We start from the raw sequence: 12,194 nt of genomic DNA, 5'->3' as shown, positions 1-12,194 counted from the left end.
CTGGTCTGTACCTTCCGGGTTTGGTATGTGCTACTTACATATTTTGAGACTGTGAGTAGAGGTGGCACCACAGATAGAATTGTTGTAACTTCTACAGTAAAGCAAAGCTTGACCTTCAGTTCCTAAAAACCCATGTTTTTAATATCAAATGTGTTGAGAGTGAGAACCAGCAGAGAGGCCACAGTCAGAATTGGGCACCCCCATTTTACTGGGGTGTCCAACTAGAAGCTCATGGGAGTCATTGGGGGAAACTGTGAAACAACCCAGCACCTGGGCCATAAGAGTGTGGCTGAAGAGTGTGGCATGGACACTCAAAACATTGCCAAACTCCCTGGTGCACTTAGGGTGCGCTCAAACTACAGATTTAAATTGAAAAGGAGCAGGACCCCGGGCGCTCCTGATGGAGCAGGGAGGTGAAGGTAAAGGTGCTTCTACCAGTGAGCGAGGCCGACTAGAGCTCCGGGGTCTGCTGTCCTTGTCCCAGAACAGTGGGCCTGAGGTTCATGAACAAGGCTCCACCCCTCTGAACCTGACAGCTCTCAGAGCCAAGGGCCAGCCATAGACCAGCTCCGCTGACCACACACATACCCTTGGCAACTGGACCCTCAGGAGACACATGGGCAGATCAAAGAGCTGCCTGGTCAAGGCTCCTGGGGTCCTGCCAGAGTCCTGGCAGCTCTCCTCTGTGATGACTTCATTGTCAAAGGTGCAAAACCAGAGGCTCAGGATTGAATAGATATTCACACACCCATGTTCATGGAAGCATTGTTTGCAATAGCAAGAGGTAGAAGCAGCCCAAGTGTCCATCATGAGTGAATGGATAAACAAAATGTGGCATTTCCATGCAATGGCATATTATGCAGTCTTAAAAAGGAAAGAAATCCTGGTGCATGCTACAACATGGATAAAACTTGAAGATGTTATACTAAATGAAATAATCCAGTCACAGAAGGACAAATACTGTACGATTCCACTTTGAGGAGGCATACCAGGTAGTCAAATTCACAGAGACAGAAAGCAGCATAGGGGTTACCAGGGGCTGGAGGGAGAGAGGCATTGGGAGTTGTTGTTTAATGGATACAGAGTTTCAATTTTACAAGATGAAAAGAGTTCTAGAGATGGATGGTGGTGATGGTTGCCCAATTACATAAATGTACTTAATACCACTGAACTGCATACTTTAAAATGGCTAAAATGGCAAATTTTATGTTATGTATATTTTACCACAATACAAAAACAAATCAGGAGTTCAGGAGAATTCAGAACCACCAAAGAAAGAAGTTTATGGTTCGAAGGCAAGTTGTTCCCTGTAAAGTCTTCCGCCGCCTAGTCTGGCAGTAGAGGGGAAACAGAGGGAGAGCTCCCTTTTCCCCAAACACATCCCCAACTTCTGAACTGCTTGGTCTCCTCTGATCTCCCAGCTGGCCTGAGATTTGCTGCCTCTTTCTAAAGCATTGGTGTCTCCCAAGACCACCAGGAGCTAATGGTAGCTGCTCTGGAAGCTGAATCTCTGCCTGCTGGACTTTTGCAGAGTTCAACTGTCTCAGAACATCTCTGCTCAGGTGTCCAATTCTTGTGTCCCATTTGAGATTGGTTTTTCCCAGAGAACCATTGAAACCCAGCAGAACATAGCAGAGTTATTGTCTGGTATTAAAATATTTCATCCTTTTGAGAGCTCTGAAAAGTAGGTCTAGATAGAAAACAAACAAACAAAAAAATGCCTTTTCCTCAATCATTCATCCAAAAATCAGAACCAGGATCAAGCATCAGTGCAGTTATTTCATCATTTGGAAAAAGAAGAATTTTTCTTCCTGGCATCTGGCAAAATACTTTTGTGGGTGTCTCAGGGAACCTTGCTGGAAAAGAAGGTGGATTCTGGAGAAGACAGAGATGCTGGTGGAAGCTGTTCCTAGGGTTCAGATGCCCGAGGACCCCAGAGTGAGGCTGACGGGCCCCATCCCATGCCCCTGACCTTGCCCGTTGGATGATAAGCCAGTGCACAAACATGTTTGCTACAAGGAAAATCTATTCCTTAGCGCTCAGCTTGGCGGGGCAGGGCATGGGGCTGCCAGCAACAGAGGCTGGAAGGAGCTGGGAAGGGACCCACAGAGCAGCCAGCCCTGCAATCCTGCCTCGGCCAGGGAGCACTGCAGGGGGAACCAACTGGGAACACTCCAGTCCTCTGTCTCTTCTTCCTCTTCTAGTTCTGGCACCAGAAAGATCCTGAACACCATGGTTGTTGAGACGGGAGAGGCAGATGTGGTAAACAGGGGAAGGAAAAAGAAGCAAGTGCTCTTCCCTCCCCAACACAGGCCTCCAGGAGGGAGAAGCGAACTTTAAAACACCTTCAAAGTTTTGATCATCTCAAGAGATTGGCATTTTAATAACTGAATTGAGACCATATTGTTTGGGAGTCACTTGAAAGGTCACAGGGACAGAGCACAGTGGAATCCATCTGAAGGGACAGTGGGAAGTGAACATCAAGCTGAGCTGTGACTGTACCCCAAGTGGAGCCCATTCCCCATGAGGACCACACCCTTCATCTTCTGAGGAGTGGGCCACAGTTTCCACCATCTTCTCAGAGGAGGTCCCTGCGTTTCCCAAGGTGTAATCCTAGCACCCTGGGAGGCCAAGGCAGGCGGATCTTTGAGTTCAGGAGTTCGAGACCAGCCTGAGCAAGCTTGAGACCTTGTCTCTATATATTAAATATATATATATATAATTTTTAAAAACAAGGAAAGAAAATAATTATGAACACAGAGGAAGAAGCTGAGGTTTTGGGCTTGCAGGAGACCTTGTATTCCAGCCAGTGGGGGAGTGAGGAGAAGATAACAAGAAGAAAAATCAGAGGGAATAAATACAGGATTAAGAGGACAGGAGGATGTGGTGCTCTGCACACTGCTCACCTGTGCATGCAGAGCCAGAAAGGTGAGTGGTCAACAGGAAGAGAACACGCAGGATGCCAGCGAGACCAGTCAAGAGGAAACGCTGCCAGTGCAGCCCAGTGGAGGACCTGCCCCTCGCTCCTAGCTGGCTTCTGTGGTGCTGCCCTCTCACCGTGTTACCTGGGACCTGAGGGAGCTGCTAAGGTGTGTTTGAGTTGATCATGGTGAACGCAGACCGGCTGCCCACCGAGGTCAAAAGTGAACATTGCCAGATCTGCGCAGCAGTAAGCACACACAGGAGGGGATCCACGGTCAGACCCCCAGCAGGCATTTGCAGGAGGGATTCTTTCTGAGCCCTACCTGCCCGTGCCCTGCCCCGCCAAGTGCTGGATGCTTACATACGTGTACCACCTCTAGTCTTACAGCAATTCTGCAACACAGGTGTAATAGATATGTCTATGTCCTATTTCACACATGTAAACACACTGGCGTGCACTTGCGCAAGGGTTAAGCTTTGGTCCTCTCCTCTGGCTCATCCTCTGTGCCTAGTCAGCAGTCACGAGGTCCTGTTGGGTCATTCTTCAGAACACCTCTCAAAGATCACTGGCATGGAAATGCATGGAGCAGGACTTGGTCTTATTTACAGCTATGTCCTCCGGGTCTGGCTCAAAAAATATGTTGAGTGAATGAATACATGAACACAAGAATGAATGAACGAATAAAGTCCTTTCCCCCCACCCTGCATTCCCATGCCACCTGCCAGGCCATTCTTCCCTGAGTCCATCTGGACGCATGGACTATCCTAAGTGCTCCTGTGCTGCCCACTGTAGCCGCTGTGTGCACACCACGGCCGGTTTGGTCATGACCGTGGCTTGCTGTGAGGTCGTCAGTGGTTCCCAGTGGCCTAGCAAGCAAGAAACACACTCAAGAGACAGCCCGTGCTTACAGCATCGCTTCTGTTTAGACTTCTTCAGTTTGTATTTCTGCCAACAGTGTATGAAACATATGTATAGGTGTGTGTGTTTGTGTGGAGGCGTGTGTCTATGTGTTGCATTGTGAGTGTGGGTGTTGTGTGTAAGCGGCTGTGGGAAGGCTGGGCAGGCATGTCAGGAAAGGGACGCTGCTTCTTCCTTGCTGACCTCCCCTGGGAGGCACTCAGGGACCTGGCTGACCACTAATGGAAGCACTCAAACAGGTGTTGGCCCTCGGGAACCTCGTAGCTGAGCTCACGACATCCTCCTCACACAGGAGCCATCACTCCACATCTTTTCCTTGCACCTTTCCAAACAACACCATGAAAGGCTTCTTAGTGACAGCACGTGACAACTGCATCATGTCGACACCTCACTGAGTGCCGCTAGACCTGAGTGCCAGCCACCTCCACTGCCTTCTTCCTTCTTCACTTGGATGCCAAGCCTGGGCACTCCCATGGGGTCTTGTCACAGGAGACAAGAGTGACCAGCCAGAAGGCTCTCAGTGCCTCACACCTGCAGATGCAGAGCCTCCACCCCTGCTGCCTCTCCACTCCTCTGCCTCTAAAACATCTGCCAGTCGAGCTGAGGCCACTCCACAATTTGGTGACACTCACGTGTCATCCATGTCAGAGGTAAGACTCTCTCATTTCACACTTTTCTTGGGTCCCCCTGCTTCTTTGTCCTTGGGGGGAAGGCAATTGCCCAGAGTGGTCTCCAGGAGCCCGGCAGGGGAGGAGGCGTCTAGGACAGACAGAGCCCCCAGGACCCTGCCCCACAGCTCACCTACGCCTGCTCTGTCCTCGGACCTCCCGAGGCCCCCGCTCAGGTGAATTCAGTGGGTAGAGGCCTTGGGTCCACAGAAGGCCGTGTGTCACTGAGGGAGCAGCCTTGAAAATAGAAGAAATGGGTGTGTGTGTGTGTGTGTATGTGTGTGAAAGAGAGAGAGAGAGAGAGGAGGGAGACATGAACTTATGCAAAAAGAATGAAAGTGGGAGTGAGCTGGCCAGACATTGCAATGTGTCCTTGCTGCTCTCCCCCGAGTCCAGCTGCAGACAAAGAGGGAGGAGGAGGAGGAGGAGGGGAGAGCCGTGGGTGCCCAGCACAGGCACCCCTTAAATCCGCCCAGGACAGGTAGGGTCAGTGTGATCCAACTTGCCCTGGGGGGTAAAGAGAGGGCTCTTCCTGTTCCTCCCCAACTGAGGGACAATGGCCAGGCCCTGGCAGGCCCCACGGCCCCTGCTGCCCATTCTGGTGACTCTGGTGGCCCTCACCTACCAAGCAGGGAAGAAAACCTTTATAAGTATCGAGGAAGTGCCCGCAGAGTCTAAATCCGTGAAGGACACCTTGCAGTTTGTCATGGACGAGTATAACAAGGAAAGTGATGACAAGTACAATTTCAGGATCTTCCGAGTCCTGAAGATCCAGAAGCAGGTCAGTGTGACTACCTCCCTCTCCCTCACCGTATGCCTATGTCAGGGGACCACTGCTGCACAGGGGAAAGTCCCACTCCAGTGACATGCAGCCTCATTTAGTTTAAAGTGGGCATTTTAAGTGAAACATAAATTCACTAGGGTGAATAAAGCTAAGATACTTAAATGAAACCCAAGACCAGTGGTCATCAGCAAATCACATCCCAAGGGCCAAAGCACTATTGCAAACAGTGTCATTGTAACCCAGCCATACCAGGTGCATGTATTAACGTGTTGTCTGGCTGCTTTCATGCTACAATGGCTGAGTTGAGTAGTTGCAACAGAGTGTGTGGCCCACAAAACCGAAACTGTTTACTGTCTAGCTTTTCTCAGAAAAAGTTTACAGACCCCTGCCTGGAACCATCAGTATCACTTGTATTGTCCAAGGGGTGGCTTTGCCCACAGAAAGATCGTGTTTCCGGTGGCTTCTGGTGAATTCTCTCTGAATGAGAGAATGAACCGAAGAGTCTGATAGGAAGGGGAGAGAGGAGCCCTCCAGTCGGCCCAGCACTAGGAGTCCTGCACACAAAAGCTGAAGGGCAGGGAGAAAAGGTCAGGCTAGAGCTTGCCGCTTGCTGCCCGCAGGTAACTGACCACATGGAGTATCACTTTAACCTGGACATTCGGCGGACCACCTGCCTAAAGCTAGAGACGACCAACTGTGCCCCCCAGGAAGGGGAGCTTCACAAGGTAATGGGTAAAGTCACTTTATCTTAGACAATTCACTTTTCAATGGGGTTTTCTGTGATTTTTAGGATGAGACAGGGTAGAATTATCTGGGATGTATCCAAACTTGCCTGAAAAGAATGCACGAATAATACCTCCTTCACCAGGAAGGAACAGTGAAGGCGAGGCCAGCCAGGGCGCTGCTTCTTTATTGCTGGAAGTGTTATCAGAAGGCTCAAGGGGTCCAGGGGAAGAGGTGAGGTAGCCGGGCTGCAGGAAGACACTCCGGGCCAGGGAGGCAGCAAATTACTGACACTATTTTAGCAGCTCATGAGACCCGGCTAGTGCATGGGCTGAATGTAGGAACGTCAGCATAACAAAGGGTGCGCAGCCTCTGGGCTCCTGCCCTCTAGTGCTTTCATCCAGCAGTGTTTGGTCAGGAGGAGGAGGAGATGAGAAAACGAGTTCAGAGATGATCTGGCTGGTGGTGAGGGTGGCTTGAGGGGGACCAACCTGCATGTGTGTAATGTGCTGAGGACCTGCCTCCCCCAAAGGCAGCTCAGGCCCCTCATACTTCATCCCGGCCCAGAGCTGCCCCTTGGAGGGAGGCTGGGCAGACATCAGCCCATACCAGCAAACCACACCGGTCACAGTCAGGGTGGGCCCACATACAGAGGGGCCTTGAACGTCACAAGTCCTACAAGCCCTGCAAATCTCTTGACTTTCCTCAAATGAATTACAATTATTAATACCATGACCGGATGTCCCACCTTGCCTGGAATAGTTCTGATTTATGCCTAAGACTACACAAGAAGTATAATATTAACAACATCCCTGTTGCTTATAACATGTCCTGCGTTGGTTCATAAATTATATGGTCACGTAGTCACAATGGCCTGGGTGTTCTCAGCACAGAAATGTGCCCATCCATAGGCTTTGTCCTCACTGTCTACATGGATAATTCTTCAAAATCTAGCAAGGTAGACTTCTTTGGTTTTTCCCTGAAGAAAATCATGAAATCTACAAAAAGAATAATTGAAGATAACAGTAAAATAAAATTAAAGGAATTTTTGACTTGAGAGATTGAATTGGTGGACTTAGTATCCTGAATCCTATTTTAAGAGAACTGTAAATACTTAAGCCTCCCACCTACCACCCCAAGCTTTCCAGTGAAAAACAGGAAAACAAAATCAGATGAAGAAATGATAATCAATAATACACAAAACGTGTTTACAGTAAGGATTTTTCATTATGGGAGAAGAAGGAAGTAAAAAAAAGGTAAATTTAGGAGAGAATAAAGAGAAAGAAAGGATAGATACTGCAATAGACAGATTGATAGACACATGAAGGAAGGAGGGTGGGAAGCAAGGACGGATGGACGGATGGATGGATGGAGACGGATGGGTGGATAGATGGATAGATGGGTGGACGGCTGGAAGGATAAATGAATTAATAGTTGGGGGACAGATGGGTACATGAATGGAAGGATAAATGGTTGGTTGGAAGGATAGATGGATGGATGGATGGATAAATGAAGCCAACGGAGGCCAGGTACTGCAAGGCTTGAAGTAAAAAACAAACCCAAAAAGCCCCACATGAGTAAAAATGAAGAGGGGAAGAAAAGAATCAGTAATTCTCATGCTCAATATGGCCTGGGCGGCCACTTTATTACTACTTTACAAATCTGACCACAAACAGGACATTTTTGGGAAAGATCCTAGTAGTATTGTCATCAGGTGGCTGAAATAAAAATAAATATCGAACCAGATCTGGATTGGAGGGGCGGTGAGCTGGTGTCCTTTTCCTCATCCTCGTGTCTCATATCCACTTCTTTCCCCTCTTAAGTTTTACCTTGCATATTTTTTAAATGATGTTTTTTGTTTGTTTGTTTTAGCAGATCATGTGCAACTTCTCAGTCTTTGCTATACCCTGGTTTGAAAAGTACAAAATTAAGAAAAAAAAATGCATCGATAGCTAGATGTCCTCGAGCACACGCCTGTGCTCACTACTGCTGAGTCTCCTGCAATGAGCGATAATCCTCACACAAACAATAAATGTTTGTCAACCTGTTCTCTTAAGGTCATGATTCTACCCCTTTTTATTTCTATTTTTCCAAATTCTTCAGCTCACAGCAATACGATCTGAAAGGTTGCTGGGCCAGGACAGCTTTGGAGTCCAAATGAGGTGACCTGAATAAGTCCCTGCCTTATAGCCTACACCTGCATGAAAGCAGAACTTCAATCCCACATCCGGTAGGATTCTTTAGCTTTCTAAATGGGGAAGATGAGGCAAAGGAGAATAAGGAGGAGAGCAGATGCTCAAAGGAACTGAACAACCAAGAGATATTTGCAAGAATGGCTGATGATGGCATCTCTGAGGGGCTACTGGAACTCAACCCCCTCCTTGCTTAAAGTGTGAAATGAGGAGCAATAATACAAAGAACTAAGATGAGGCCCTTGTTATGATAAGAACTAAGTGGAAAGATGTGCCGTATTTTTGTAGGCAAGTACATTTTCTAATTCCAAACTCCAGAATTAGACTTCCGCCCCCTTGAGCCAGCAACATTGGACCAGAACAGGTCTGTCCATGACCCCTCGTCTCCTGGGGGAGCAAAGGAAAATATGCGCCCCTGTGGGAAGGAGGAGGACGTGGACAACAATGCCCACTTTGTTCTTCCCAAACAGACCAATCAGATTAATGCCACTAGGAGAGGAACGATTGAGGAAGGGAGGAGCCCAGAGTGCCATAAAGGGGGCTCTCTGCCCATGGGTGGCACCAACGGTTTGATCCAGGATTTCAGACAATGTCCACCAGGCTCATCCTACTCCACCTCCTCCGCATGGTGGTGTCAGGAAGGCTGCCAGTAGCTCACTGGGTCACGTCTGCCCTCACTCACGCCCACTAAGTGAGAGGGAAGAGCTCATCCCCAAGAGCTCAGGCAAAAGCCCTGGGGTTTAATAACACTGACAAACTCTGGGGACACCATAGAAAATACACACACACACACATACAAAGCATTTGTCTACCTGAGGGGAGAGGGAGTTGGAGCATTTATCCAAAGGGCCTAGTCAGTAGTGGCCAAGAGTGGCTCCCAGGGGAAATTAATTCCCTAGTACTGCTGGCCCAGGGTGGCTCCAGGGCAGAGCAAGCAGCAGAGAGAGGCCTCAGATAAAGGGGCGTAGGCGCTGGCATTTGGAAGTGGAGCTAGTGTGCACAGAAAGGGTAAGATCTGAAGAATCTAGTCAGAGCGCCGGCCTGATACCGTTGCACTCGTGAACTGAGATGCACAGCAGCCAGGCCGAGTCTCCACCAGTTGCAAATAGCGGGGAACTTTGAAAGAACAAAATGTTTTGGCTTTTACTCTCCCTACGAAAGTTCTGGAATGCTTAGGATGCTGTCTCAGGCAGGGTCCAGATGGGACTCCCCTCCGCCAAATGTCTGGGATAACGCGAACCTGCAATTTCCTCATCTTTCACTGAGAATAACGGTACCTACCTCTTGGAGTAGTTCTAAAGATTAACGATGATAATGCGTAGAAATTGCTTAACTCCGTGTCTAACACAAAGCAGATATTCAAATAAATATTAACGATTAGTAGGAAGACTGGCAGTAGCAGTGGTAATTTAATATTAATCAACATTCAATATTCTTCTGGCATCTTGGCTATTATGGCCCCAAGGAAGGGATTATTATCCTCGTGGAGAAAGAAAAGAGAAGGCGGAACATTTGTGCTCATTCATCTCTTGGCTTCTCAGACAATATTGTCTTGTTGTGTACTTTTTTAGTAAATATATAGTCACAGGAAGGTACAAAGGTACAACAGAGAAGTCCCCTGTATCCTTCATCTAGTTCCCCCTAATGCTGACATCTTATGTCATTATATGAAAATATCAGAGCCAGGAAATTGACATTGGTACAGTGTGCATGCATGCCATTTAGCCACGTGTGTACATTTGTGGAACTACCACCACAATGAACACACGGAGCTGGTCCATCACGGAGGTCTCTGTTGTGCTGCTCTTGTTTACTCAATCAGCGCCAATCAATGCCCCACTCCTGTCACAGGCGCGTGCTTATGCCCACCCTTCCTGTTCACCAATTATAAAAGTAAGGTGGGTGGGTGGGGTGGGGAGAGTTCACTTTTAAAAATTCAAAGCTATGCTGTAAAGTTTGGTAAAACATTATACAAAGAAGATGGTGTCAATGTGAAACTGCATAAAGATAGAAACTGAGCAATTGGATTATATAAATAAATATATAAAAAGTAAGAACCTAGAGGTTGAATATGATTTCAATCAGTAAGTAATATTAGAAAGGCTAAATAAGTAAAACAGAAAACATATTAAAAGGTCTTGAGCAAAAATAGCTAAAGGCTGAACATATGTACATCCTATTACCAACCAATTTCCAGCAGGCGTGAACCCAAGAGAAACACATGTATCATCCACCCACATCCATGTCTGTTACACACGTACAATCATGCTTATTGTTAATAGCCATTATTCTTAGAAGCTGAAAACTACGCCAAAGTATGTTATCAATACAATGGATAAATAAACTATGGTATATTTGTTTACACAATGGAATTCTACACCAAAATAAAAGTGAACTGCAAGTGCAAACATCAGCATCGATATGTTGAATGAAAGAAGTCAGAAACGAAAGAATACATATTGTATGACTCCTTTTCCAAAAATCCAACCCATATGCCAAACTAAGCCGGGATGTTAGAATCTGGACAGAGGTTACCTTTGGAGGCTCCTTTCATAGGGTTGGCAGGATGACAGTGAGACGATGAGGGCAGCAGGCCAGTGTCAGGTGCCCAGCCAGCCCTCAATGCCATTAGATTTGCAGAACCGGATGCTTTCTGGCCTTCCCCCCACCCCTCAGGGAAGTCACCAACTTTAACTCTTTTCCTCCCTGCTCTCTTCTCTCTCGGGCCCTTCTGGCAGGCTCTTGCTTGTGAGTTCATGCTCCTCCTCTAGTAACAGCCTCCCAGGTTGCCAGGATGACTGCGCTGGCTGCACTGGTGCCTGGGAAGAGGCCGAACGCTCGAGGATACACTCAGTACACCCTCCACCCATGACCGTGCCCCATTTCTGGTCTAGTGTGCATCTTTTCTACTCAACTGCGGGTCACAGGAGGGAAGAAAGCAAAGGTCTCATTTCAGCAGCAATGAGAACATGGGAGACTCAGCGACTCAGTGTGCGGAAAAGAGTTCACAAGGCAGCCTGAACCGCTGTCCTTAGAAAGGTAAATGGCAACGCCGGCCCTGGCTGGAGTCTGGGGACTTGGATGGCAAACAGTTCCTTACTCTGATAGAAAACTTTCCCTGCATGATAGGAGGGACTTAGTGTCTGCACTGTCTGTCCCGGAGATGGGGCTGGTGCTGAACACCCGTCCACACTGGGAGTCTGGAATTTGGGCAGGTGCCAGGCAGAGGCTGCCTACGTGACCAGCCCCCAACAAAGACCCTGGGCTCTGAGTCTTAATGAGCTTTCCTGGTAGACGACATTTCACACATGTTGTCACAGCTCGCTGCTGGGGGAATTGGCGTGTCCTGCGTGGTGGCACGGGGAACAGACTCGGGAAGCTCCGCCTGGTCTTCCCTGGATTTCCCACGTGCATCTTTTCCCTTTGCTGAGTTTGCTTTATATCCTTTCACTGTAATAAATGGCAGCCATGACACACCCTGAGTCCTGTGAGTTCTCCTAGCGGGTCGCCCAACCTGGGTTTGGTCCTCAGAACTTAAGACACACTCACAAAGACACGCGTGAGCCCCAGTGCTGCGCGTGTCAGAGAAAGAAACGGGGCCCTGCACACCTGGGCCAGAGGTCAGGGATGTGCCTGGATCCAGAAAAGCCGTAGAGAGATGGGCCGAGGTAAAAAGAATGATTAAGTTTCCCCAAAGATTATCAACATTCTGTTCAAATAACGCAAGCCCTTAAACACCACCAAATGTGTACGCGAGTGATCGTGAGTGTGTGAGATCTGAGTACGAGCGAGTAGATGGGGGAGTGTGAGCAGGTGTGCAAGTGTGTGTGCACATGCGTATGTGTGGCTCTGGGTGTGTGTTGAAGTGTGTATCTCTGTGTGTGTATCCAGACCCCAGTGAGGAAGACAAGGTTCTTTACAATTTTATAACAGCCAGTGCACAGGGCGGCCATCTGAGGCCCTGTCGAAGGTCTTTGCACGAGCCC

At 48.2% G+C, this 12,194-nt stretch overlaps 1 protein-coding gene across 1 annotated transcript; it reads left to right on the top strand.

Moving 5' to 3' along the window:
* The first annotated feature begins 5,065 nt into the window (after positions 1-5,065).
* CST11 (cystatin 11) lies at positions 5,066-7,972 on the top strand. The gene is made up of 3 exons (XM_069495736.1): positions 5,066-5,290; positions 5,914-6,018; positions 7,889-7,972. The coding sequence occupies exons 1-3, from the start codon at positions 5,066-5,068 to the stop codon at positions 7,970-7,972; spliced, it is 414 nt and encodes a 137-aa protein (XP_069351837.1).
* The last annotated feature ends 4,222 nt before the right edge of the window (positions 7,973-12,194 follow it).

This window comes from Eulemur rufifrons, chromosome 20, assembly GCF_041146395.1.
Source record: "Eulemur rufifrons isolate Redbay chromosome 20, OSU_ERuf_1, whole genome shotgun sequence".
NCBI classification, from domain to species: domain Eukaryota; kingdom Metazoa; phylum Chordata; class Mammalia; order Primates; family Lemuridae; genus Eulemur; species Eulemur rufifrons.
The sequence above is the reverse complement of the archived record's forward strand: the minus strand, read 5'-3'. Positions and strand labels throughout refer to the sequence as shown.